This window comes from Phyllostomus discolor, chromosome 3 (assembly GCF_004126475.2).
Source record: "Phyllostomus discolor isolate MPI-MPIP mPhyDis1 chromosome 3, mPhyDis1.pri.v3, whole genome shotgun sequence".
Lineage (NCBI taxonomy): Eukaryota > Metazoa > Chordata > Mammalia > Chiroptera > Phyllostomidae > Phyllostomus > Phyllostomus discolor.
The window spans coordinates 5,501,901-5,529,234 of record NC_040905.2 but is presented as its reverse complement, the minus strand read 5'-3'; the positions used below and the strand labels follow the sequence as shown (position 1 = coordinate 5,529,234).

Below are 27,334 nucleotides of genomic sequence, written 5' to 3'. Positions count from 1 at the left end.
GTGACAATGCCACAGTCCTCTCCATATTAATATGAAGATACACATGTAACATCTAGGGAATTTCATGATACCTAACAGTAAGTTAATATAGTTATTCCCCATACATAATCAGATCGTCACTCACCTAGCCCATGGCCTATGACAACAATTTTTTTGTTGTTGTCACAACTGGGAACAGGGTATTACTGGTATTTGGTGGCACCTAGACCTGGAACACTGCTAAACATCTTATAGTTCTTAGGCTAGCCACTCACAACAAAGAATCTTCCAATCCAAAATATCCACAATGCTGTGGCTAAGAACCCTGATCCAGGAGACACGGTGAGTGCAGCAGCAATATTATTGATTAGACATCAGAGGAAAGGATTCTAGTTTAAATGCAATATCATCAGTGTGTATACATAGGTGATGGAGATATTGCCACCTGCCCTGCCTAATTGAAAGAGCTACTGGGGAAACCAAATAAGCTCCTTTATGTAAAAGTATCCTGTCAACGAAAGAAAGTGTCCAAATGAATTCAAGCATAATATGAATTCCTCCGATCTGAGAAAATTAAGGTAGAAATATAGCACTATAATCTCCGAGGATGCTTTCCTGTAGATGGTTATAACGTGGAAAGTGGGGGGTAGTAGGGTGCAAAATCAGCCATATTTCTATATACTAACAACCAACTACCTGAAAAAGAAGAAAACTATCCCATTAATGGTAGCATCACTGTAAAATACTTGGGATTACATTTAACAGAGGTAAACAGCCTGTACACTGAAAGCAATATGGCATCCATAAAATAATTAAGACAGCAACACAAGAAGAATGTAAAAGGTTTTAAGCAGGATATTTAGCCTCATTTTTCCTGAGGAGGATTCAAGATAAAATAAGCTAAAATTAGATAACCAAAGGGTTAAATTAAAACAATTTAAATCTGCATATATCTAGATATTATATCCAAAGACCAGAATTGGCTGTTGAGTATGGCAGATTCTCCAGTTGTGATGATTATTGTCAAATATCAGTGTGGGTGTGAGATATCTCCAATGACACAGAGTGTGGTTTCTGGGGGGAGAGTAGAGGTGACCTCCATGACCTTGGAAAGCTCCTTCCAAACCTACAACCTCCATCGAGACTTTATACTCTGAGATTAGTGGTCAAGAGGCCCCGGCAGGTTGTCCTGGAGGGTCCCAGACATGGCCCCATTCTGGGGATCTTCAATCAATCAGCTCATTGCGGTCTCCTTATGCAATGGGGTCAGTTCAGTTCTCAAGTCATCTGCCAAGGGAAGCACTTCTCTTGGTGGTTTTTCTTGTCTTCTTTTCTTCACAAATTCTGATTCTGTAATGCTATTTAAAAACTCATTTAGAAGGAAACTCAAAATCCCCTTCTTGCTCCACAACACTCCTGCTCCACCAGGCCATGACTAACACGGACAGTATGCTTGCAATGACAATTGTTTTCCCCTAAATATCCTCACACTCAGATTTCCAGTCTTATGACTCTGAGCCTTGATGAAGACACGGGTCAACAGTAAAATGCCGTTGCATCCGCGGAAGTCTTCAGCTCAGGGTGTGCGATGGGCAGGTCTGCACGTGGCAGTTAGCTTCAGCGTGGGGAGCCACCCATGGTGCTGTCAGGAAGGAGCCACATGCAAGGAAGGGGAAAACTCACTACACAGCTCTTAGCCCAAAGTGTGAGTGGGGGTCATGTGCAGTAGGCAGAGAGGGTTTGACTCTTCAAAGTACTGAAATGAACGTCAATATGAGAAACGTTAAACATAATGTGTCTTCGGGACAAGTTATCCCAGTCGGACAATTTCTGGGCACATACATTAAGATGAATGTTTTCCTCTTTCTGTTACTATTATGCCAATCATCTTTGGTTTGATCCTTTCGAAAACTGCTCTTCCGTCGTGATCATAGTATATCGATTTCAGCCAATCCACTATAAAAGTTCACTCTCACACCTCTTTGTCTATTATTTCCTGTGTTGTACTATTTTATTTTTCTCTCCCTCCCCCTAATGGAAGCCAATTAGAATAGGGAGGCCAAAAGGTTATATATACATCTGGCCCCTCGATGTAACATCCTGGTTTATCTTTTATGCTTTGTTGAAAACAATGGTGAAAGGTAGGCAGGGATACCCTACTTGTATATATTTTCTGTGCAAAAAAGAATAAAGTCTGCTACATCTCAGACACATGTGGCATCTGAAGTAACTCAGACATGGCAAAATTAAGGGAATCATTGCTTCTTCGCTTCATGTTTAATTGTCCGAGCCAGGAGAGGAGGTGAAGAAAGAAGGCAGGACTTGCATGGGCTGGAACTCTTTGAGGGACTGGGCCGGAGTAGGTATGGCTTTCATTATATTTAAGTGAATTAGTCTGTTTCCTTTAAACAGGAGAGATTAACAAGCCACCATGGGCCTGCTGTAGGATTCTGACACTTTTAGTGGCTTGTGACGTATGATTTGTGAATATCAATTTGCCTTCAAAAGTAGAAAGCAAATCTGCCATTAGCATGAGGTATGCCAAAAGTTAATTCCAGGTTAGTTTGGTTGAAATTCATTAGGGGAGACATTTGCCAGGATGAAGAAATAAATCTTTCCTTTGATTAGATATTTGGATCATTTTTAAGTTCTGCTTTGGACTTAAAAAATGGCTACGTGTGGATGGGGAGTTGAATGCAAATGGCTCTAGGAAAGAGAATACTCCAGGTGTTGAACTGGGGCACCATGGGAACGTTCGAGAAAAGGAAAAAGATCAGCAATTCTAAGTAAACTCTCCTGAAACTTTGCTTCCTCAGTGAAAGAGGAGGTCTTTGGGCAGTTTGGCATCGAGACAAATATTTTCCAAACTGCAAGGAAACAGAATAAATATTTTTTCCTCATATGTAATTGGGTTAAAAGCTTTGATATTAAATAAATGATATAAAGAATTTCAAGCTAAAAATTAATGTACGATAAAACTTCATTTTTAAAATACGTCCAGTTTATCACTCTTTAAAGAGGTCACTACTGGAAAAGCACAGATTTTCTCACTGTCTCTGTGCTTTTTGTTTCTGTTTTTTTGTCATTGGGAGTGTCAAGACACAAATGATCAGGAGGTAGATTTTTGCAGCTTCAGGTGCAAATCTGTCAATGGTAAGGAGTGATAGTCTTCAGTCTTTACGTAGGTGAAGTTGGATAAAGAGAGCATAGGATGCTACGCAAGGCTCTTCTAGCTGTAAAATGTAATACGCTGATGTACCGTAGTGTTCAGTTGGCCTCTGCTTGACTACCGGATTTCAAAGTAGACTTTTTTATGTTCCATCTTATGGAAGGGCACAATATTCTAGTGATTGATTGCATGGGCACTGAAGTCACTCTCACCAGGTTCAAATCCTAGCTCCGGCACTTCATTACCTATAAGACTTCAGTTAAGTTTTTCAGTCTCTTAGTGGCTTCAGATGGTGGTTCCCACTTATAAATTAGAAAAACACGGACATTCACACCCTAGTGCTGTTTGGAGATTAAATGAGGATACATGCGAACTATTTAGAACTAAGCATTTGATACCATTAGCTATTATTATTATTATTTTATTCCATTATAAAAACAGCACTGAAAGGGCTGAGACTGTTCAATCAGTTTAAATCAATCATCCAATGCTGCCTAAAACAATCATTGTATCGGGTTTAAAAAAAAAGCAACTTCTTCATTCAGTGGATTCTGCCAATATCCAAAATGATAAACAATGACCCATGAAGAGCCCATACACTGATTAAAACTGAACTACCTCGAGATGTTTTCCATGATCAACATAGAAAAACAAGGATTTTTATGCAGTCACTTTAAGAGATTGTAGGAGTATTACCGAATGCTTCATTTGTAATATAAAATAAGATGCATTTAATAATATAACTTATTCCAAGCTGTAATTTTTCTCTTTCTAGTATTCCATGCCACTGCATCACAAAATGTCACTGTTACTGGTTGAAAACGTTGTTCATTCAGTGCCGGTGTCAGTCACCAAGTAAGGGCATGGGATGCTAGGGGAATCTAGAACACCAAGCCTTGATTCTGTAACCACTGTCCCCGGGAGGAAAAGCGACATGACAATTGATGGATGGCCTCTTTTGTGCCGAACAGAATAAGTAGTGCTTCATTTCGGATTCTGTAATAGTTCAAATAATCTGAAGTATTCTCTGGAGCACGAAGTATCAGGGCAAAATGCCTTTGGCCGAATGCCTCATATACTCACAGCACAACAGGATATAACAAATAATTTCAAACCCCACGGAGTCTTTTTGGATTGTGAAAAACCCAGTCACAGCACTTTCTGTTGGCCGGTACAAGAACCACTTCGGGCTAATAAATTAAGGCCAATGACAGTGCTTACATACTGCTAAACTCCGCTGAGCAGATCCTGGTTAGTCTTATGAGATGACTTTGAAGCCTTCAGTACAGAGAAGAAATATGTGTATAGGACATATAGAGGAAAAATAAAGATGTATCAGAGGGCGCGCTCAGCGTTTTTAATTCTCATGAACTTTTCCAGCGTCACATTCCCCGTGACCTGGCAGGGGACACTTCCTGACCTATAGGGCCATCCATCTAGTCTCGGGTGACTTTTGGAGGTGTAAAGAAATGTCAGGATACCAGGAGGGGCCCCTAACTTTCCCACCCATGGGACACCCAAGGTGGACATGGTCGCAGCTTTCCTGCAGGTCATTTTGTCCCAATACCCGACCAAAGGGTCATGTACAGGAACTGAGACAAAACAAATTTCCACTGCTGAAGGAAAGAACTTCTCACCATGAAGAGGAATTCCTCTCAGGAACAGTTAAGACGTGAAGAGGCTGCTTGCATTCAAAAGAACGTTCCCAAGGAAACGATGGAACCTCATCAATATCCCCCGTCCCCCGTGTTGAGCTTTGGAAGCTGGGCCACAGGCTCGAGTGGTCACGTTGAGGGCCAGCCTCCGGCCAACACTCTTGGGGTTAGAGGCGGTTAAACACACATTCCTGTGGCTTTCAAAAAAATAGGGAGGAGCCCCGAATCTCTGAGAACGTGTTTACACTATTGTCATTTGGTGTAGCATCCAAGCTTTTTCTCCTAAAGAGGGGGAGCTCTGTGACGTGGGGACAGGCAGCCAGCTTTTGCGGGTACCTCGTCTTCCTGCTCCTCACCCGGCTTTAGCACGTTTACAGTCGTGAGCTGAAAACTGATCTAATCTCAGATTTACTGGAAAATCTCCTACCAACCAAGAAGTATTTAAACATTAGCATATGTGTTAACTTCCAAAATGACTTCCTCTTTACACTGGCAGTTTCTCCTGGGCCACAATATGTGTCAGAATGGAAACTCCGTGAAGGCGGACCCTGTGTAAGAAATTCATTCTGCCGAACACCTTCGGCCTTTCGTCCCATCACATCCACACTTAACAGTGTCAGCCTTCATTTTATTGTTTCTTAGAGGTCGGTTGGGATTAAGAAATGCTTGGGGTATTTATTAAAGTTCAGGTTTCCTGGTGTGCACCCCTAATCCATTCCCCTTCCCCTGAGCAGTACTTCTGGAATAAGGCTTTATAATTTGTGTTTTCAGCACACGCCTCAGTCATTCTGATCACGTGGTCCATAGGCCCAAATCTGAGGCATGCTTAGTACTGGGTATTATCAGCTATTAAACACCTGCCCTCTTTCTGCATTTGCTTCAAACCTCTCTTCTAAGTACGCGTTAGAGGAATCTTATTTTTATGAAGGGAAATGGTGGGGGCTGGATCTCAAACTGGAACTCACAACTGTCTCTCGATAGCCATGTCATTGTTAAGAGAGTTTCAAAAGCCTCCTGTTGATTTGGAAGGACCGATGCCATCCTTCTGGTCTTGGAGAATAGAAGTAGAACTGTTTGAATGCCGCCAGGGCCGGTGGATCGGCCTTCATCTCGAGCTCGCTCAAGGTGATCATTTCTAGCTCGCCCAGGACTGGGTCAGACCTGGTAGCCACGCCCCTCGCAGCAGAGCGCTCTTTGTGATTGCACCCCCCTTTCCCAGGATCACCACCACGACCTGTCTTCTCAAATGACTGTGGCCCCGGCACTCGGTTAACAGTGAGGGTGAAAGAGAAAAGGGAGTGAGCTCATAACACGACGTTTGGAGATGCCACTATCAGCCTCAGCTCGGAAGAAGTCCCAGTGCGCTAAGACAGCGCCACACCTTCATCTACTGCCTATGACTTCCGTGGCCCCTCTGAGTGGGAGAAGCTGATTTTCTGTGGAAGGCAAGGCCAGGTTTGGAACCATGTTTTTTTTCCTAGGCCTTAAAAATTCCAGTGACACATAAATAGTCATGATACTAAATTTTGAGAGTGGCCCTTGGATGGAAGCATTTTTAGATGCGAGAAGCCGAAAGGCAGGATGTTACATGGATGTTATCCATCATGAGAGAGGACAGATAGTGCAGGTGTCAAAGGAAGCAACAAATGTGGGCCAACTGCAACAGAATTAAACACTGAGATATTTCAGGAAGGTCACTCACATTTTCACTGTACTAATTATCCATTTGGCAAATGGGTCTTCTATCACCCTTAACTATCAAGGATCCGCTTTAGGTTGGAAAGGTTCTCATGGGTTTAGCATGTGACTTTGGGAGAGTGGCCCTTGGACGCAGGAGGAGGAAGAGAACAACTCTCTTTAATGCAGATTGCATTCATGACCCAGTGAAAAAACAGACCCCCGATACAGCCAGGTTCTGCGCAAAACCATGGAAGTCACTCCTTTGTTCTCATAGTGCCCAGCAGCACATATACTCTGCAAATGTACTATATTGTTAAACAATGTTTTACAGATAGTCACTTAAACTGATGACCAACTTAGACCCAATTAAAATTTGAGGTTCCATTACGAGCCTGAGACTTTGCTAGATATTTTTGCACAAATTCTTCTAATCTTCATTCATCAGCTGGAGGCTCAGAAGCTCAGAGACCTATCTCAGTCACACAACTGATAAGAGGTGGGTCAAGTGTTTGAACTCACACCTGTGAGTGAGTCACTGCTCAGTACTTTCTATGCTGAGACACCGTTTTGTCCAATTAGCCTGAATTTGGACCACACAAAGCCATCATGGGTTACAGTATTAGTTTCCTGTGGCTGCTGTAACAAAACCACCACAAAACTGGTGGCATAAAACAGTAGAAACTCCTCCTTTCACAGTGCTGCAAGCCAGAAGTCCAATATCAGGTTCACTGGACTGAAGTTAAGACACCAGGGTCCCTAGGGGACAACCAGTCCTTGGGACACAATTCCTTCACTCAGGACTCTTCCTCCTTCTTCAAAGCCAACAAGACAGCATCTTCAGATCTCTCTCTATGCTTTCATCATCAAATCACTCTCTACCCTCTGGGTGTACACCTAGTCTTCCATTGTCTCTACGTTGTGAGGACATTTCTGGTGGTGTCTGGACAGTCCAGGATAATCTCCTGCTCTCAATATCCTTAATGTAATCACATGTGTGATACTTTGCTATATAATGTTTTATGTAGTAAACATTTACTATACTCATGTAACAGTCACAGGTTCCAGAGCTTAGGGCCTGATATGTTCAAATGGCCATTATTCATCGTATTTCAGCCCACCTCCTAGATCCCAGAGTTCACATCCATCCCATATGTAACTAAGTTCGCCCCACTTCCAAAAGTTACCACCCATTATGGCAGAAGCCCCAGTCCAAGAATCATTTAAGTATCATCAGCTCAAAAACCCCAAATCTCATCATCTAAATAATCTAAATCAGGTATGGGTCAGACTCTGGCTATGACCCATTCGAGGCAAAATTTCTTTATTCTGGATCTCTAAAACTAGACAATAAGGCATCCTCTGCAAAGCACGAAGGTGGGAGAGGCACAGTACAAGAATGACAGACATTCTCATTGCAGAAAGGGAAAAGTGGAAGGAAGAAAGGCCTCACCAGTCCCAACCAATCTCAAAATCCAGCAGGGAAAATTAAATTATGTTCCAAGGCCTGGGACTAGCCCGCTGTGCTTGAGGCTCCTGGGCCTACAGTCACGTGCTCTGCCCCTGCACCTGTGGTCCTGCCCCTGTGCCCAAGGCTCTGTGGCCACCCCAGTCCTTCCTTTTGCTTGAAGACTCCATGTGTTTGCAGCTGAATAGTTGTAACAGCTTATTTCCTGTCTGGAGAATTTTGGGAGTCCGAGAGCTTTCTTTCATTTTGTCCTAACTCTGTCTCTTTCTGTCCAAGCTGGCAGCGTTTCTGCTGATATAACATTCTGGAAAAGTTTGTGTGTCTCCTGGGTATACCGTCCCCCTGAGATCTTTCCTTGGTAATCTCTATTCCTGGCTTTGCTGAGAGGGCTGGGGGAAACCCACCAGCCCCACGCCTCATCTTTCAGCACTGGCCTGAGGCTATCCAGCCACATCCTTGGCCTTCTCTTTAGAGCTCGCTTTCCAGAGAGTAAACCTCCTACTTTAGCCTCTTTTGCAATCTGGATAGGCTGAGAAATTCACAACTCATCACGAATTGGTTCTATTTTGTTTAACACGTCTTTCTTTACTTCACCTCTTTCCTCTCACATTGTACTAGAAGCAGCAAGAAGGAACTGGACTTTACCTTCAACATGTTTCTTGGAAATCTCATTAGCTAAATCTCCAAGTTCATCTCGTTCAAGTCCTGCTTTGCATGCAACTCTACGGCCCAGTTCAACGAAGTGTCTGCCCCATTATGACAGGGATTGCCTTCCCTCCAGTTTCCAGCAACAGGCTCCCTCCAGGAGCCCCTTCAATAGTTATGTTTCTGCCAACATTCTGTTTATGAAGATATACGCGTTCTCTAAAGTGACCTAGGCTTTCTCTGCCACGCTCTTCTCTTCCTTCTGAGCCCTTACCAGAGGGCTTGCAACGTCTGCATTTCTACCAGCAGTCTGTTGAAGGCAGTTTAGGCATTTTTTATCGCGTGCCTCAACATCTTTTCAGCCTATACCCATTATCCAGTTCCAAAGCCACTCCACATTTTAGGGATTTGTTACAGGAGCACCCCACTTTGAGTATCAAAATCTGTATCAGTTCCCTGTGGCTGCTAAAACTAATGACCAAAAGATCGGTGTTTTAAAATGATAGAAATGTATTCCCTCACAGCTCTAGAAGCCAGGAGTCCAGTATCAGTTTCGCGGGGCCCAAATCAAGTGGACAGCAGGGCCGATTTCCCGCCCTCGGGTCCAGAGGGAAATGCTGCTTCTCTCCTGTGCCAGCTGCTGCAGCTCCCTTCCTCGGCTCGGGGCTCCTTCGTCGGTCCTAAAAGCCAAAGCATCGCGCCTACAAATCTCTCTGTCTCTGCCTCCGTCATCAACTCCTTTTCTGCATTCCCCATGAGCTTAACCATTTCCTGTCTCTCTAATAATAAGAACAAGTGATCCCAGTAGTGCCCACATGGATAATGCAGGACAGCCTCCTCCTCTCAAGACCCATAACTCGATCACATCTGTAAAACTTTTGTCCTGGGGAGTGGCAGTCACAGGCTGCAAGGGTTAGGGCCTGGCACCTCTGGGTGGCTATTATTCGGCATTCTGCATCTGTTATCTCCTAACAGGTATGGCCCTGGAGTTGGGTCCTTCCTCTGGAAAATGGAAAATGAGCATACTGAACACAACTACGAATGATAATTTAGTTCAATACACTCATTTCCTAGATCGAGTCTCTGGGGGCGAGATAATGTGAAGACCCGCCGAGGATCGCACAGCGGGTGCGTCGACACAGCCAAGACTATGAACCGGGTCCCCTCCCTCCCACTCTTTGCAGTTCATTATTCTTCTTTACATGAATTACCACTTGTTTCTTAATGGTTCCCGAGTTACCCCAGGCCCCAGCTGCAGCTCTGAAACCAGCCACAACCATCTCACAGCCAGCCTCAGTTTTCGGACGGAGTCCAGCCCCCACTTATCCCCACCGAACAGAGCCAATAGTAACCTCAGGCGAGTTGGAGACACAGATGGGAAACGATCCATTGCAAGGATCACACATGATTTCCACACACACGTTTGTATGAAATTAAATACTTAACATTCATTTAAATAATTCATGGCTCTCACTTATTTTCTAAGTTCTCAGAATTGTACGACTTAGAAGTGAAGTGTTAAAACACAGTTGACTTCAACCATAGTTTTTCAGGTAGGTGGTGTATTAATCACACTTTCTCTTGATGACTCGTGTCAAGAACGCAGTTACAAAGAGCAATTCACCTGATAAATACATAGAAAGGAGCCACTATACGCCAGACACTGTATGAAGGCCCCCAGGCAAAGGTCAGCGGGGACAGCCGGCCCTCCTGCTCCGCAAGCTCTCTGTGTGTGAGGAGATGGCCAGGGCGAATTAATCAAATGTGAGATCGTGTTAAAATATTGTACACAGGGTGCTGGGGAGCACAGGTTTGGGACCAAAAGAGTGGTCAGGAAGGCTTTCTAGAGATGACATCTACCTGACACCTGAAAGGAAGGAGTCCTGGGGACTTCGAGGGTGGGAAGATCAGCCCAGCCAGACCTGGTCATGTGTGCCAAGGCTGCACCTGAGGGGAATAGCATGTTCCAGAACTAAAATGAGCTCAGTGCATCTGTGGTGGGGAGGGTCGTGAGAAATGAGGTGGGAGGGGTTGGCAGGAAACACATTGTGACATGCAAAAAAATGTAGCTGTTATCTGAGGATGATGGGAAGACACAGATTTGCTAGGGAACCAGCTGGTTAGATTGTGCCTCACACTATCCAGACAGGCTAAGACAGGGGTGACTTTGTAATGGGTCATTTGAGAATGAATAGGGTCCCCTTAATAATACGTTAGAACAAGGGGTGCTCACTGGGACTGTCCCAGGCACACCAAGACGGCGGGTCACACCAGCTAAGACTGGCCTAGGTTAGAATTCTGAATCACCGATGCTGACTCCATGTGCCTGGCTGGCTGGCTGGCTGCAGGCGGGCACCATGACTGTTAAACCCAATTTTCTCACCTAGACACAGCATGGCCGTAGCAATGGTTAGTTTATCCATTTCCAACAACCAATTAATGAGAACATTCAAGCACTTTACAACCTATAAAATAAGGTGATAGAATATCAATTTTGTCTAAATTGTTTACTATCCCATGACTTAGGTATCTTTTCATCGAGTGGTATAATTAGAAACAACACAGTAGTCATAGCACAGAACAGTAGAGAGAACGAACATTTCTGAGCTCTTAACAGGTGCCAGGCCCTTTACCGGGACCTTTGCCGTTAGAGGCTCATTTGTAACCCTACAAACCCTCCCTTCCCACAGGGACTGAGGCGGGCGCTATTGTTGTCCCCGCTTAACAGCTGCAGAGATTGAGGCCCAGGGAGTAGCTTGTCCAAAGCCACACCGTTTGGGAACCTAGATTCCACATGAAGAAGTTTGTCCCCAAAGCCCAAGGCCTTGACAGCGGACTTGGTTGCACATAGGTTATCTTGTTCTGACCATAATTTGTTTTAAAAAGAAGTCATTCTGCGAACCAAAGCATCGCAGGTTTGATTCCCAGTCAGGGCACGTGCCTGGGCTGCAGGCCATGACCCCCAGCAACCGCACATTGATGTTTCTCTCTCTCTCTCTCTCCCTCCCTTCCCTCTCTAAAAAAATAAGTAAATAAAATCTTTAAAAAAAAAAAGAAGTCGTTAAGCATCCTCTTCCCCAAGATGAAGAGCTCTAGTGTCCTTTGTTTCTTTTAGACATTTTAGAACAGGAAGGAAAAATACCCCAGGGCAGCAGGTCATTCTGAAGCCTCAGGAGTTTCCTCGGGGACCTGCTGTGAAGGGGCAGACCACCCCCCCCCCCCACCCAGGGACATACCCCGTGTTTGCATCTGCAGTGGGGCCTATTAAATTGTGAAGTTATGCCCATTTAGCAGATCGGGAATGCTAAGGACGATGACATTTGGTGCATGTCAGAACTACAGTCTCATGCTCCTACTATAAAACAAATACTGTTTTTGTTTTCCAAGCAAGCCACAATTTTAACGTATTTAGGTACTGCCAACTGTAGTCCAGTTTATATTTTTTCCCAAATATTCCCCTGCTGTCTCTTTGTTTATTCTTTACTTCCAAAAGTAAAATAAACAAATAAAGGCCAGTTTTAAGTGAAAACTGTGCTAACCTAATATTTTAGGGAAAAAAAATTAAGTACTCAAATCAAAGGATATTTACGTGCTTCGCTCCCAGGTGATAACACATTTCAGTGCATTTTGCTTTGTGTTTCATAACATACCCACTAGTCTGTCGCTTCTGCTCCAGCCCTTCAGCCTGCCTGTTGCTTCTGGAAAACCTCACAGAAGGTTCTGTGCTTTCTTTAAGGATATTCTTCCTCCTCCCTTTTTATCTGAGTCTCTGGCCGGTCCCTTATCCTCAGTGTGACCCTCCCCAAGGCGCTCACCCCCTCCCTCTCTTGCAGGTTGCTGGGTTTCTGCCCTGCTCCTTTGGCGTGTAGTATAAATGGCCTTATATTATCTTCCAGCTCCCGGTGACATTCTCCTGTCTCTGTCTCTGGATCGCCAACTCTCGGGGGGCCTGGGCCAGAAAGGTCACAGTCATGGGAGGAGAAACACGACACTGAACTGCAGGATTTACTGAAAGCCGAGCAACTGTGATAATCCTGGTTCAAAACCATATCGTAACTTGAAATACTAGCTTTGTTTGGAAGTGTTTAAAAACTGAGTCACTTTCCCTTTTGCCTTTTATGAAATAATCGGCCTTCTCCCAGCCTCCGACAATTACCCGTTTGGGCCCTATTTTTGTTCTTCCCTTTCCTTTGTTCTGTTGTGTGGTTGCGTCCTTGAACACACTTGTTCCCTTCTATTCTTTCTTTCCGGCTCTTCCCTCGCTCCAAGTTACTTTCAATTTTCAAATATCTGCAGCTCGTCTCTCAGTGAACCAGCTTTTTCTCAAAGCTTCGCCACATTACAAACGCTGCAATTCTAAATCTTCAGTAATTTCAGAGGTTCTAGTAGTTCCCTTTGTAAAAAAAAAAAGCCAGGTGTATTCCTCATTCCTGCCTCTTCCTTCAATTCCCATATTTTAATTCCCACCTCATCACATCATCCAGTTGCTTTTCTAAGGCTTTCCCTTCACACAAGGGGAAGCATCAGAGTTGGTTTTTTTTACACTATCCACTTGATGAGAGCTTATGATGCACCAAGCACCGTTAAGCTATTACACGCATTAACTCCAACTTCACCAAACTTCTCACTCTGCCTGGGCTCAGCGCGCCCTTTTCCATACTTTTGGGGGACACAGGAGACTCCCCCCCTCGGGTTCCCTCCCTCCCACCTTCAAAGGCTTCTCTGGCCATGGGGCTCAGGAGAGCTCCCAACTGTTTTGTAACAGAACCCCCAAATTTTCATCACACATCTCCTTGTTTACTTGCTCAGTGTTTTGGCACCCAGGAAGAAAGCTCCGTGGGAGCAGCCCCGGCATCGTGGTCTCCAGCAGTGACCTTAAGTGTCCCGCGGCCTCTGACACAAAGCAGGCCCTCCATAAATTTCTGCTGAATGAAGGAATGACCTCATTAAATCTTTACCATGTAGGAAAGAGGTAGGGATTGCGAATATCCCTGTGTTGCCGATGACAACTTGCCCAAGTCATATACTATTCTCTGGCAGTGTGGAGCCTCCAATGTACGACCCACCCCTGTGTCTCCAAAGCTCACTTTCAATCCAGGCCCGGATTTGGGATTTGGGGGTCACTTTTCATTCAAGTCCACACTTTCAGTCCCCCCAGCCCACTGCCTCCAGTAGGGGCTTTAATGTAGCTTTCCTTCCTCTGATAGCCTGGCTGCGAGGACTCCAGCGGGATTCCTTTTAGATCACAGGTTCTCCTTTCAGTTCATTTAACAGGCAGTCAAATGCCAGGGCTTGGGTTATATTTCCCTCACACCTTTCTTGTCATGTCAGCCCTTGCGCATTGCGACTCATTAGCTTGATTTCTTCCCTGGGAGTTCAAAACCCTTGTCTCCATCACTCCAGCCAAACGTCTCCTCCCCCCTCCACGGTCTGTCTGAATGCTCCGTGGCCTCTTCTGCTTTTCCTCTGGCTTTTAACGTCCTAATTATGTGCCTCTTGCCATCCCTCTTGCTTCAGCTTTACAGCGCTTCTGTAATTTTGTTCATTAAACATCCCTAGCACTTTTTTTGTTCATATTTGTGAATCATAGCCTTCTACAGAGATAGCCAAACAAGTCCCCTAGAAGTTTGTTTTATTACAGTGGTAATGACAATTATTAGTAGCATTGTCCTTAGGTATAGCTCACGATACCTCATAAATAGTATGCAGTTTAGCACCCATGAGTTACCATTTTCCCCATGTTGTGAAATTTCAATTTTTCTTTTAATCATTCTATCAACACATCAGAGCTATTTAGGCTATGGAAATATATTTATATCTATGTTGCTGTATAATTTGAAACCAATTGTAAAAAGAAGGTTGGCATTTCATTATTACAGTAAGAACCAGTTAAACACATGTAAATAGTCAGCTTCTGCAGATAATAAAAATAGTTCGGCAGTCAGTGGAAGATATGAACACAAGTAGGCTTATATCGAATTCTAACTTCTGTTGGCACCTCCAGATCTTTCTAATGAAGATGTGCACATGTCTCCATTTGGTCAGCCTGGGGTGGACACGCATGGGTGTTGCGCACTTTTCCCCTTTGATAACCACTATTAACGAGAATATGGGTTTCATTTTAAGGAGCTATGTTTGGCAGAGAAGCTTTATCATGTAGGGGGCATTCTGGAAGTTGGAAATATTGAAGACTTCTAAATTAGTATTCCTCTTCTTTGAAATAAATGATGGCTAAAACAGAAGAGGAATAATTATTTGACTTCCTCAATCATCTTCACTTTCTTCCTCTTTATACGAGTCCAGATAAGTGCACAAGATAAGGAAATTGACAGGGTCGCTGGTACGTGCTGCATGTGCTAAACAATGAGAGACAGAGGGGAAACGAACCTGCAGGGTGAGTTATGTGGAACAGAACACTGAACCTGGAGCAGAAATGCAGGATGATGATTTAGTCACCGACAGCCACCATCCATTCTCAGAAGGCACTTCTCTGTGGTTTGCCACCTTCACTGAAAGGCAAAGCTGTGAGAAGTTGGCCTGCATGCTGGGAGAAGGGTGACTTCAACGGTGATTCAAAATTAGAAAAGGCTCCCTTTGGAGTCTGTTGAATTTGCAGAAGACTTTTGTGCATAGACGATTAACTATCTATTCTGGATGCTACACACCCAGAACTGTCCAGGCCACTGGCTTGCACTGGACCGTGGGATGCTAAGCATTGATAATGGATGAAACTGTATGCAAGGGGTTAGAAGCCAGGGAAAAGGGAAAAAATGGAAAGCAAAGGAGGGGAAAATCATGGGATGGTGAAGGGGTGATAAAGTGTCAGGGATTCTCGAGGTCTCAGAGGCAGGGTCGTCAAAGGTGGCCAATATTTCAGAAGTAAAACTGCTTCAAGGCAGAACTCTTAGCAAGAAGCTGATGGCCCTTGAGTTGTAAAGACTCGATGAATACGTCAAGTTACCCTGATGCAGGGCAACGTCTTGAAAAAGGTTAAGCATGACCTACCCCGGATATTTTCAGTGAAAAGCATTAACTCAAGGGCCGTGAAAGAAAATGATAATGACAGAAACATGCCCTTTTTTTTAAAGTTCTTAATTTGGTAGTTAACTGTTACTATGTAAAACTAAATCACAGTTGAACTGTACTGTTAATAATTAAATTATAGCATTGATTTAATTATTAGGTTACATTCAGTTCACAATGACTTGAAGTTGGGGATATATCAACTAAATACTTTGCCTCTTCCATTCTGATTAACTAAAGGATTCATTAATATCTCCATGTCATTGTTCATTGTAGGAAGCATGCCAGACATTCGAAAATTCCTCATTAATGATAACATACACACTGACAGATTAGATATAGGTAAAGCTGGACAGACTTAGGGTGAAGAATTATGAGGCGAACTATAAAATGAGGCAATGCTTTACTGCCGGCACTATGGATCTCTCAGATGGTAATTGGATGCACGTGTTAGCAGCAGTAAAAAGTCACTGTCCAGTTGTCCACCTTACATGGGAATCTACTCTGCGCGTCGTCTTTGATTTATTGTTCCAATTAGAACGCAGTGTTCAAAGAAAGAACGCAACTGACCTGATTTAAAAGTCAGGGAGCCTTGAAGACCATTATTTGGGGGGTCACCTGGCTCCCTTTTAGATAGCTTAAAACTTGCTATTTGTGTAAAAACTGTGCTAATGAAATGCTGGGTTTGCCACCGTATCTGGAAAGCATGGCCATTTTGTATTCATTAATTCAGGGTCAGAGTGTCACTGGTGGCTTCCCAGGATGTAGCCGTGTTTTCTCTCACCAACACTAAAGGCGCATTTCTAGGTTATCGCTTGTTCTACTGACTGACAGGCAGGGGTAGAGTTAACAGGCACTGAAAAAGAAAAGGCTGGCAGTTATGAAAAGTAAACATTCTAAATCTGCAAACCCAAGTAACAAATACCATTGGTCAAATGGCAAATGTAAATGACCTTCCATCACTGCAGTATACCATGAACAATTAAAATACTTCTGCAAAAAGGACTTGAGACAAAATGAGGTTCATTACTTTCCCAGACAAATAGAACTGTATTAAAATTACATAAACATGAATCTTATGTGCCATCGTACTGGAAAATTAAAAGAGAACTTTAATTTCTTGGAGGGAAATGCTAATATTTTACGGACTTACATTAAGCAAACATCAACTATTAATGCTGACAAATGTTGGAACAGTAATACTAAAAACGTCGTCTGAATTACTCTTCATTGCAAAGTTCACAGAATTAATGTTAAGATAGATTAAAATCACTTTGAACTAACACACAGGCATTCATCTTCCTCCTGGAGCATAATAAAAAGATATCATTTGTACTACAGTTTTGGATAAGCATATAGACATTTAAGGCTTAGGCAAGATATAGATATTCATAGGCAGCTCATAAATGTAAGGAACATTAGCTCCATTTCAAATGAGCTGTCAACTTTTTTCCCAACATTTTGGCTTGTGCAAAGTCAGACATTTGGATAATAAATGGGGTTTGCCTCTGAACGTGAAGGTAATTGGGCAGGAATTTAAAGTGCTCATTCATGTTCTATAAGTTCATGAAACACGGAAAAAAATGGGCTGGAATAACACTTTGCGCTCTAAACTGGATAGTGAAAATGTACAGGAAACGAGCATACAATGGGGTTTCCTTCTGTAAGACATGATTCTGCTTTTCAATTCCGTGCTGAAACATCATCGTGGAAAACCTGTTTGGAAAGACTAGCCCATACTTTTGGGTAATCGATGACCCAAGCCCCAGAGATCAGCGTCTCTGAATTCTCATCCTTTAGTATTGGCACGTGATTTCTGTTTTTTCTCCTTGCTTTTTTTTTTTCTGGTAGATGGTTATAAATCAGGTTTATGAAGAGGAAACTCTCTGTAATTGTGCATTTTTAACGGATTTATGATAAAGCCATCAAAGTGGAGGGTCCACATGGCAGGAATGCAGTAAAGGTAACGGGACCAGTGTCACGTAAACATTAAATACAGTGCCTCCCCCCTTCATAAATCCTCGATGCTTGTGATTAAATGCTGCTGGTTATAAATTACGCAGCCAAACTCTGGAAACAACCACAACTTCACTAAGACACCAGTGGAAGCCTTCAGTGCTCTACTGGCTTCCTTCCTGGGAAGCTGTTGCGTTATTTTTAGGAGACAACATGTGAGTCCCCATTTCCCTCAACAATTGTTGTCTCACTTGTTTATTGAACTTCCTACAGTAAGCTTTCATCTTGATTAAAAAGCAATAACACAAACCTTTAATCCTACACAATAATCTTGCGCTTTCGTGGGGTCAAGTGCCCTTTTGATTTGCAGACTCATTTGAAAGCTTTTAGCCTCTGTCTATGGATCTATCGATCTTCAGGACTCTTAAGATTTTGCTCCATTTAGATTCCTGTATCAGAGGTTTCTGCAAAAGCCCAATTTCACACTGGTATTTACAATCACATTATTTTATTGCACATGGAATCAATTAAACATCCTGCCCTCAGCTGTAAACAATTACTGTATACAATGACACTCATGGAGTTTTCTTAAAATAGTCCTGCATTTCTGATGCCCTCTGCTGAAATGCGTGAGATTGACATACGTGTGTTTTGTGTGCACGTACGCAATCATATTCCCAAATGTCACATCGCCCAAGTCGTTTCACCTGGAGGGTGCCCAGCAGAGTCTGATTCCACACAGCCACCTGCAGCGACACCTTTGAGGTGGTCCCTTTCTCTTCCACCGTCACTTTACTCCCGTTCCAATTTAATCTGAAGAGCTGTTGGTATTCCTAGCAAGAAGCAATTATGCTTTTGCATAATTCGTTTTTTTTAGAGTTTGGGGGCATCTACCGTAATTCTGATACATGGGTTATCAGTGTTGCCGGTAGCAGAGAGGTAGATGAAATAAGGAGTGGTCCAACCCACATAGACTTAGGCTTGAATCTAAGCTCTGCCAAATTCTAGTTGATGACCTCGAATCATTTACTTTTTTCAGGCTTAGTTTTCATATTTGAAGAATGTGGGTAGTTATAGCTAAATCATAGGACTCTTATGGGTGTTAAAGGAGATGAGGCATGTATTACGTATTCAGCACATACTGATTTCTCTGTTGTCTCCCATGCTCCTTTTCTGGAAAGACACATAAGCACAGTGGCTTTCCATTTTGAGGCTAGCCAGCCTTTGTTGTCTCAAGTTGAGGGCTACATTTCCTTTGCGCTAGACGCCCCTTTTCTCCAAGTGACGACCACGGGAGAAGCTCACAGCTGTTTTACTTACGCTCAGAAATAAGTCCACCAGTCCCCGCTGCAAGGGCACCGAACAGCTGTATCCAGCCTTCCTAGGAGGCCAGAGCTGGAGCTGAGTGGTAATGTTTCAAGGGCAAAGCTCTAGATGTAAAGAATGATAAAACAAACCTAAATGAGCCTGAGCATATCTAGTGACAGACACACCGCAGCTATTCTAAATTATTCAGGCTTTCTCAGGCTTCTAACAGGAGAAACATAATTCATCTCCGCCCTCCTTGATCCTACTCTCCTATAATGGCTAAGAAGAAAAAAATGCCCCCTCCAAAAGGGACATTATAATAATCACCCAAATTGAGAAGAGTTTCTTTAGCACATGGAATATTTTTAGAACCACCCAAATTCTGGGAACCAACTTTGGAGATAGAAGTTAAAAATGATTTTGCAACGCTTAGGGGTGATTTCCTTACTTCCCTTTTGTTAGCATTTTTGTTGGCAAAGAGCCAGTAAGACAGTTGTTTAATTAAGCTTCTGAACATCACAAACACGTAACCTCTTAGATAAGCTGTTATTGTATTTTAGCAGCAATACCAGGGTCAAAAGTAACAAAGAAAATTAAGCTTCAAATAAGCAAACCTCAAAAGAACAGCTTTGTGTATTGAGAATAATTAATAACTTGTTTAGGAAAATGTTACTGAAATGTGGTTTTTGGACAAGGAACTAACACTCTTCAGGGGTTAGATACCCTAATATTTAACAGGCTACCATCTGGTGGGCGGGCTAGCTGGCTGGTTACCCCGTAGGCATGGCAAAAGTTTGTTCACATGTAATTATGGAGCATTTAGACAATATCTTAATGATACCATGTAGTTCAGCTGCATCAGTCCAGCTGGAAATTGTAGCAGCATTCTGATTACCTGGCCACATGTGGAATTAAGGCTTTTTCAGCCTCTGCTTTTCACGTGCTATGTCCTTATACAGATGTCCTTTAAAAGCCCAGATTATTTACTGCTTGACATTGTTTAACAGAATGAGACCCTCCCCCCTTTCATTTTCAACCACTCGTTAAGACTGTATTACTCTATAAGATATTGTAACTTTAACAAGAACTATTAGTGTACTTTATCATCTGGAAGAGACATGAGTATATTTGGACAGTTCGGATGAAAATTTTTCACACTCGTTTCTAGGCAATGAAAGTTGTGTCCCTTTCTCTTTGCAGATAATTCTTAACTGTAAAAATATAATTCAACGTGCACCCTGGACACCACTTCATGAAGCCATTAATCACACGGGGATTGTTATTTTAGAAATTAGTAATTCAAGTTGCATAAATAAACCAGTGTGGATGAGTCCTTGCAGCACATCATAGAGACACTTATACAGCAATAGCAGAATCCAGTTAGTGTTAAAGAGAGAGAGAGAGAGAGAGAGGGAGAGAACGTTCTCTCAAGGGTAACGATTTAGAATTTTATTACACTTCCTCGAGTTGTCTTTATGAACTAAAAATACAACAAAGAATTTCAGTCCACGGATATTATTTCTTTTCACCTCTCAGCTCACTGTTCAGTGTTTGGGCCACTCCTTCCCCATCGTCCTGCCTGGGTGACACCACAACGATTGAACGAAGTGTCAGTTTTTTTTAATCAACGGTGGCATGTCTATAGGCAGAACCTAATGAATGCAGGCAACCATCGGGAAAGTCTTTATCATGCATGACATCATTCCAGCCACTTTCTATACAAATCAGCATGGAAAGCATCCATAGGCAATGGGCTTCTCACATTTTTAGTATTCAACATAAAATGGAATGCTTCAAAAACCCTTCTACAACTAGTATTCCTGATAAACACGGTGCTCAATTTAGTGCGCGGAAGCGGCAGCTGAGGAAAAACAGAAGTTACTGTTGAAAGTGTGCGAGCCCCCTCATAGGAAAATGAAGGCTTCGTTCCTGCCCGTCCTCATTTCCAAGGGAAATGCGAAGTTCTGGTTAACTGTCTGTCCCGTCCACACCAGATCTTGCCTGGGCCAAGGGACCTTGGAACGTGGGACCCACGTAGTTCACCGGCACGCAGGGTTCAACTTCCCAAACAGCTGACACCAAAAAGTCCCTTTAAAAGGAGACTCGAGAGTACCACTGAGATGATGCTAACTGGTCCTTAAAGACATTGAAATAATCCCTTGGTCTGTATGTAGTACCAGGGCATCGGCCGGGACCCTTTCAAACAGCAATCAATAGAGGGTGAGTGAGCCTCCCCACTGGAAAGCAACTCAGAGAGGAAGCCAACAGAGTCATCTGGCTTTGCTGGACTGCCTGGAGAGGAGACACAGCATCCACCCTCCCCTTCCACTGCCCCCACCCCCTGCCAGCCCCCACCCCTGCAAGAAAGAACGGAGAAGAAAAAGAGCCGAAGAAGAAAAGAGAAGAGAGAGGTGGGGGGGGGGGGACAAAAAAGGAAAGAAATCCAGAAATCCAGAGCACACTTGGACGAAGGAGGAAAACCCCCTCATGCTCCGGGGATCAACTACAGCCATGGAAACAGACGTCCGACTTTTACTTTGAAAACGGAAGAATGACAATGGAATTTGTGTGAGGTCTGTGCGAATCCGGCCCCAGATGTTCCCGATGCCGGAGGAGCGGGGCTCTGCAATCTGAGAGGCTGCAGGAGGAACGGTACCACGGGACGCCGCCCCGGAGCCGCGCAGAGGCTGCGGCCCGCGCAGACAGGAGCATCATGTTACCGGGAGGGAGAAGGCAGGCCCAGGACTCGCAGCGGTGCCGGAAAAGCGGGCTTCGTGGGCTGCAATCACTCACAAGCCAACATGAGGGACACCCACCGCCCCCCCCCAAAAAAAAAAAATCAAAACCAGAAAAATGCTTTCGCTCCTATCTACAGAGGTGGTGGGGTAACGGCATGGGGGTGGGGAGCGAGTGGAATGGACTTTTGTTCCTTAAATAAAGTTGCCATAAAGCCCTGTAATTGACAGCGGATAATTATTTTCAGCTTGAGGAAACTGTCCCAAAACTCCTAATAAGATTGCCAGCGAAAAGAAACAAACCGTGTTTACTTGAGCCGTGTTCCGAAGGGAGGGGAAGGGGACCTCGGGCTGAGGCAGGGAGGCGCGATCGAGACCGAGGGGGCGCCGGTGCGCGGCAACCCCTCTGCGGGGTCCTGCGAGGCGCGCGCGACAAGCCCGGAGACAGGGCAGATAGGGCGACACGGAGCCCGGGGGTGGGGGGGGGGGGTGTGCAGCGAGCCCCGCAGGGAGGGGTGAGGCCGCACAACGTATACACGGGGCGCGCACGCGGGGCGGGGGGGGGGTGATTTAGTGTGAAAGTATTCCACTTAATCATTTTACAGGGGTTGGGGACGTAAATATTTAGCTGGCCACATCTGGAACAGATTTCCCCCCTCGCGGGGTGGGGGTGGGCGACGGAGGGAGGCAGCGCACAGTTGTTACTTACTGTACGGGCAGTTCTCCTTCTTGGTCCCGCTGACCTTCCCGTTCTTCTCGATCTTGAGAAAGTACTTTGTGAAGGAGAAGAGCTTTCTCCAGCGGACATCTCCTTGGAGGTGATTGTAGCTCCGCACGTGCCTCCCGGCACTGGGGGGAGAGGAGAAGGAGGAGGAGGAGGAGGAGGAGGAAGAAGAGGAGTTGGTGGCCTCTGGCGACACCATGTCCTGACCAAGGGCTTGGCAGGTGACAGGGACGGAAGACACCAAGAACAGCAACAAGAAGCAGCAGCAGCAGCAGCCGGGCAGGTGGGGAAAGGCTGAGGCACAATGTGTCAGTATCCATTTCCACATTGTACTGAAACTCGCGGCGCTGGAAATTGTCTTATCAGAACGAACATGCTGGAAGGGTGAGACCCGGTGCGCGGCAGGGAGACAGCTGGAGGTGGCGGCCGCTGGTTAGCTCCCTCCGGGTGCAGATCCGGCCAGCAGGCAATGCACCACCATCCATAACTCCTCTCAAGGGCCGCTGCCTCTTCTCGCTCCCGTCCGGGATCCGCTGGGCGCCCCTGCAGGCTCCGGGCGATGGTGGACCGGGGTGGGTGGCCGCAGTCGCGGGAGCTGCTTGGTGGCGATCGTGCAGTGGGTCACCAGCGATCTTCACTCCCCCAGGAGTTACTTTGTTCTCTTCTTCACTCCTTTCGTCACCATGTTAGACGAAAAAAAAAGAAAACAGTCTGAAAAACAGATGACAGCACGGGGAGCGAGACCCACAGAGGCTGGGGCAGCGCTCCGCTCGCGCCCGAGGTCGCACCCGCTGGTCCCTCTCGGCGGAGCCCCAGCCCTAGACAGCCCCGGCAGCGCGTCCCTCCTCCTGGGCTGTCAGGGCTGGCGGCAGCTGCCCGGTCACCGGCCGCTGTTCTCTTCTGCCTCTCGCTTTCTCTTTTTGGTGGTGCCTGTGGATGTGAGGTCTGCAGAAAGTCACTTCTTGTTTTGGGGGGACGGCAGTTGGGCAGTTGGTGTTTTGTTTGGCCCCGTGTCCCTCCACCCACCCCCCTCCTTTGGAAAGCCGGCTTGTAAACAGGTTGAAGCCTGGAGTCTAAATGTCAGTGATTCTGAGCCAGAGGTGGGCTCTGCGTCTGCTGGTCAAACCTCATTTGCAGGGTGGAGAAGCAGGGGGAGGGGGTCAAACGGCGGTGGGACATCTGAAACCCCGGGCTGCTGGGAACGCCAGGGAGAGGGAGGGGGGAGGGGGCCGAGAGTGGGGAGCCGGGAGCGAGGGGAAGGGAGCGCGCTGCCTCTGCGGGGGCTGGGGGGCTGCGGGTCCTCTGCCCGCGCCCCAGCCGCAGCCTCCACCCCGCTGCGCCTGCAGCTCCGGCTAATTGCTGCCGAGGCGCCCTGTGCTCCCTGCGCAGGCCACCAGCGCGAGCCCTGTCCTCAGGCTTTCCCAATTTTGCTGCCTTCCAGCCGGAACCAATCCCCTCCGGGGAGCCCCTTTCTCACTTGTTTTCCTGCGTAGGATTTCTTTTTTTTTTCTTTTCCTTTTTTTTTTTTTTTCTTTTGGCAGCGAAGTACTTGAGAGCCACCTGGAGCCTGGTGCTTGGCTGGCTTTTTCCCTCCCCCTCGCACTCCCAGAAGGAGGGGAGGGCGGTGGGAGAAAGCAGAAGATGCTCAGGACAAACCCTCCAGACCAGCAGATTATAAACGGGCCGAAGCGAGCACAGAAAAGGAGAGACATAATTAGCTTCCTTTCCTCCTCTCTGCCAGCTTCCAAGGAGGTCTCTGCTTTAATGAGTCACTGATTTCTCCTTCCGCCGCTGGAGTAAAAAGTTCACACTTGGGCCCCTCTCTGCCTTTTAAGCTCACGGAGCGTAACAGTTGCCTCTCTGGGCGCAGAGGAAACCGGGGACCCCAGGGATGGACGGATGTGTCATTGCTCACCTGAGTCGTGGACTGAACCACGCGTGCGCTTCCAAGCGAGCTCACTCTATTAGGATCGCGAAGATTTAACCACGCAATTTGGCTCATATTTTGCCGTTCTCGTTTCCACGCGATTTCCTTTGCCCTTTGCCATAAAGGGGCGTTTTTGTTTTTTCTGTCTTCAAGTTGAACGTTTTAAGGGGCTGTATTTTACAGTGTAGCTGCACTACCAGTCTCCCTGGCTTTCTCACACTCACCCGCCCGCCACGCCCTCCTCGCTAACAGAAACTCGCATGAAGCCCAGGCAAAAGCAAGTCCTCGGTGAAGGAAACCTTGGCCAAGAATTAAGAGCCACAGCCAGAAATACTGTGATCACCGGTTCCAATATGAGTAAGAGACAGCGCCTTCAAAGGGGTCACTCCTTTAAGAATGACGTTAAACTAGGGAAAGCCTGCCTGGGAGGAGTGGCTAAAGCTGTACTGGTGTGAAATATTTCTATTTTGTAAAGCACACGGACTTTTGTGTTAGGTTGAACCATGTGAAATGGGTGGTTTTTCACCTAACCCTCAAGAACTGGCAATTTCCTATGGTTCCACCCAATATCTCAGCTGCTATTCTAGGAGGGAGAAGAATCACTTCAAGGGGAACCTGGGAGTTTGCCCTCTGCAACTGGAATTTGGAGGCACCTGGTCAGAGGGCTCATGCAGGTACAACAAGCCAGAATCCCTCCACTGACAGTTTGGCCCCAGTCTTCATTGTGAACAGGAGAAGATGCAAGGAAGTAAAAGGATCTCACTTCTGAGACAGGCATCCAGAGTGATTGCCCACTGATGTTGTTTAGGGACCTGAAAAACGTCTCTACAGGAACACCCCGATATTTTCCTGTGCATGTAGAGCCTTTGCAACAGAAACATTTAAAACTAGAATCAGAGGTCTTAACTGCATTATTTCTAAGCCGTTGCAATGCACATTCAGAAGATTTTGACAATAGGGTGAACACCGCATTTTAAATTTCTAAATGTAATATAATTAGCTCTGATTTCCGTAGCTATTAATTGGAGAGTTAAGCAAACACACAACATACGTCAAACAAATCTTGTTCTTTCACTGCAGCATGGATATTTAAAACTGAACTCACAGTGCTAATTTCAACTTTCTAGTTCGCAGTTTTCTGCTGGGGCTGAAATGCCTGAAAGACAGTGTGGTTTTCCTCAGGGACGAGGCCCTCAGCCCAATGGTTCAGCAGAATCCAAATGTTTGAATTGACAACTAATTAAAATTATATGTTTTTTTTCAAATTACATCTGATGAAACCATACAATGAAAATTCTGCCGTGAAAAACTGCAAAACACAAGAAGTTATTTGAGGTTTCTCTACACTGGACATTGACACTATTGATGGCACTTGAGAACCCTTTAACTTACAAGAGACACCCCACCCCCCACCCCAAAAGGAGTCTCTCTCTCTCCTTCTCTCTCTCTCCTCCCCCCTAAGCCCCCAATCTTTCTCACACATATCTATCTGCCAACTTTCTGAGCCAGTGGAAGAAGCTATTCAGATCCTTAAGGTAGCAGTTCTCTGTTTTTATTCGGTCTGAAATTAGGGGCAACGCATCTTCCAAACTTCTCCATGAAAAACCTGTGTGCAGCAGGTGCACTGTTCAGAGTTCTAGGGCCCTGTCCCCGCTTTCCTGTACGGCCCGATGACAGGAAGGGCATTTACAAAACGGCCCAAAGGAAAAGCTGACATAGCTTTTTAGATTATATCTCATTCTTCTTTTTTTCTTTTCTGGGCAGCCTTTCTTTTCCAGCACAGCCGAATCCCTAAATAGTCCACCGCTTTTGCATTGTTAGGTCGCCGCTTAGGTTAGCCAGAGAAAGCCTGAGAAAAGTTCTGCAGGAAAAGATGCTCTATTTAACGGAATTCAATCTCTCCCAATAGATTTGAATCACTAACATAAATGTATGAATGTAGATTATATCTCTGTAATGAGGCCTGAATCATTCTCAGTTACTTCAAAGGACTGAAACTCTACCTTCCTTTTTTTTTTGCAGCAATAATCAGGTCTTAATGGGTTCCTTTATTAATTGTTTCTCTGCAGCAATTGAAAAGGACAGTACAAGCTTCAGATTAGAGTGAGACCTACTCATTCGAAAAGGCTGTTTTTCTCTCTTTTTTTTCCACCCTCTGGAAGGCATGCTTTATTTCTATGCCCTAAACAGCTCCAGTAATAGTAGGCTGAATCTTGATTTGGGGGGAACTAGATGTGGCCTTTTGTTAAATGGGATTCCTTGAGAAATGACGGAGGCTTTTAAAAATGAGGCCAGGGCAGCAGCCATTGAGGAATCTTAAAATGTGGCCATTTAACCCCCAAGGAGCACTTGGCATCTGCACTTGCAGGTCCTTCGGTAGCTATTCTGCACACTAAAACACACTATGTTTTAAGTGTGCATTTCCTGGGTTCTTTCTGTACCTGGCAGTCTCTGTGGTTTAGTTATAAGATGTGTGTTCTCTTAGTGTGGTGTTATTGGCAGTGTCAGTGGCTGATTCAAATAGTAACGAAGTAAAGTCAAAAGCCAGCCATGCTGTTCTACAAAGTGGACATGTGCAGGCCTCACTTGCAAAACCTGTGGTGTCGCCCCCATGGGTGTGTCAGTAGGAACATGCGCCCAGGATCTCCTTGGATGCAGAAGGCGCCAGTTGGAAGGCATTGTTGGGGCTTGCGGTCTTCCCAGGATGTAGCTACAGAGGATGCTTCGAGTCAGTGACATTGGGGGCAAATAAAATAGTGGTACCTGAAATGTTTTTTGAAGCTAGAGATAGCGAGTGAAAGGAAAAGGGGTCTTAGCTCACAGAGAGTAAGGAGTGCAACACTTCAAAGTCAGTGGGAATCTGAGCGTGAATTGAACTCATCGCTTTCATTTAAAAAATGAACGAACCAGTACACCAGTCAGTCAGTGGCGGAACAGAGTTTACACAGTAGGTGCGAGGCTCTAGGCTGCTGTTCTATTCTTTTAAGCACCTGTTCTATTTTTTTCTTTTTCTCCCTCCCTGCTCCCCTTCTCCTATCCCTGACCACTCATCATTTGAACATATCTTG

At 45.1% G+C, this 27,334-nt stretch overlaps 1 protein-coding gene and 1 long non-coding RNA gene across 2 annotated transcripts in view; both read right to left on the bottom strand.

The window, feature by feature from the left end:
• FGF10 (fibroblast growth factor 10) overlaps positions 1-23,565 on the bottom strand; it is an 82,466-nt gene extending 58,901 nt beyond the window's left edge. Inside the window, exon 1 of the mRNA XM_028518450.2 lies at positions 22,325-23,565. Within this exon, the coding sequence (XP_028374251.1) occupies positions 22,325-22,667 (343 nt within the window). The 5' untranslated portion in view covers positions 22,668-23,565. The remainder of the gene's footprint in view (positions 1-22,324) is intronic.
• LOC118499406 lies at positions 1,713-7,945 on the bottom strand. Its single transcript, XR_004901882.1, has 3 exons — positions 7,934-7,945; positions 7,278-7,283; positions 1,713-4,019 (listed from the first exon to the last, which is right to left on the bottom strand). It is a non-coding gene; the product is annotated as an uncharacterized LOC118499406 (long non-coding RNA).
• Positions 23,566-27,334: the final 3,769 nt, after the last annotated feature.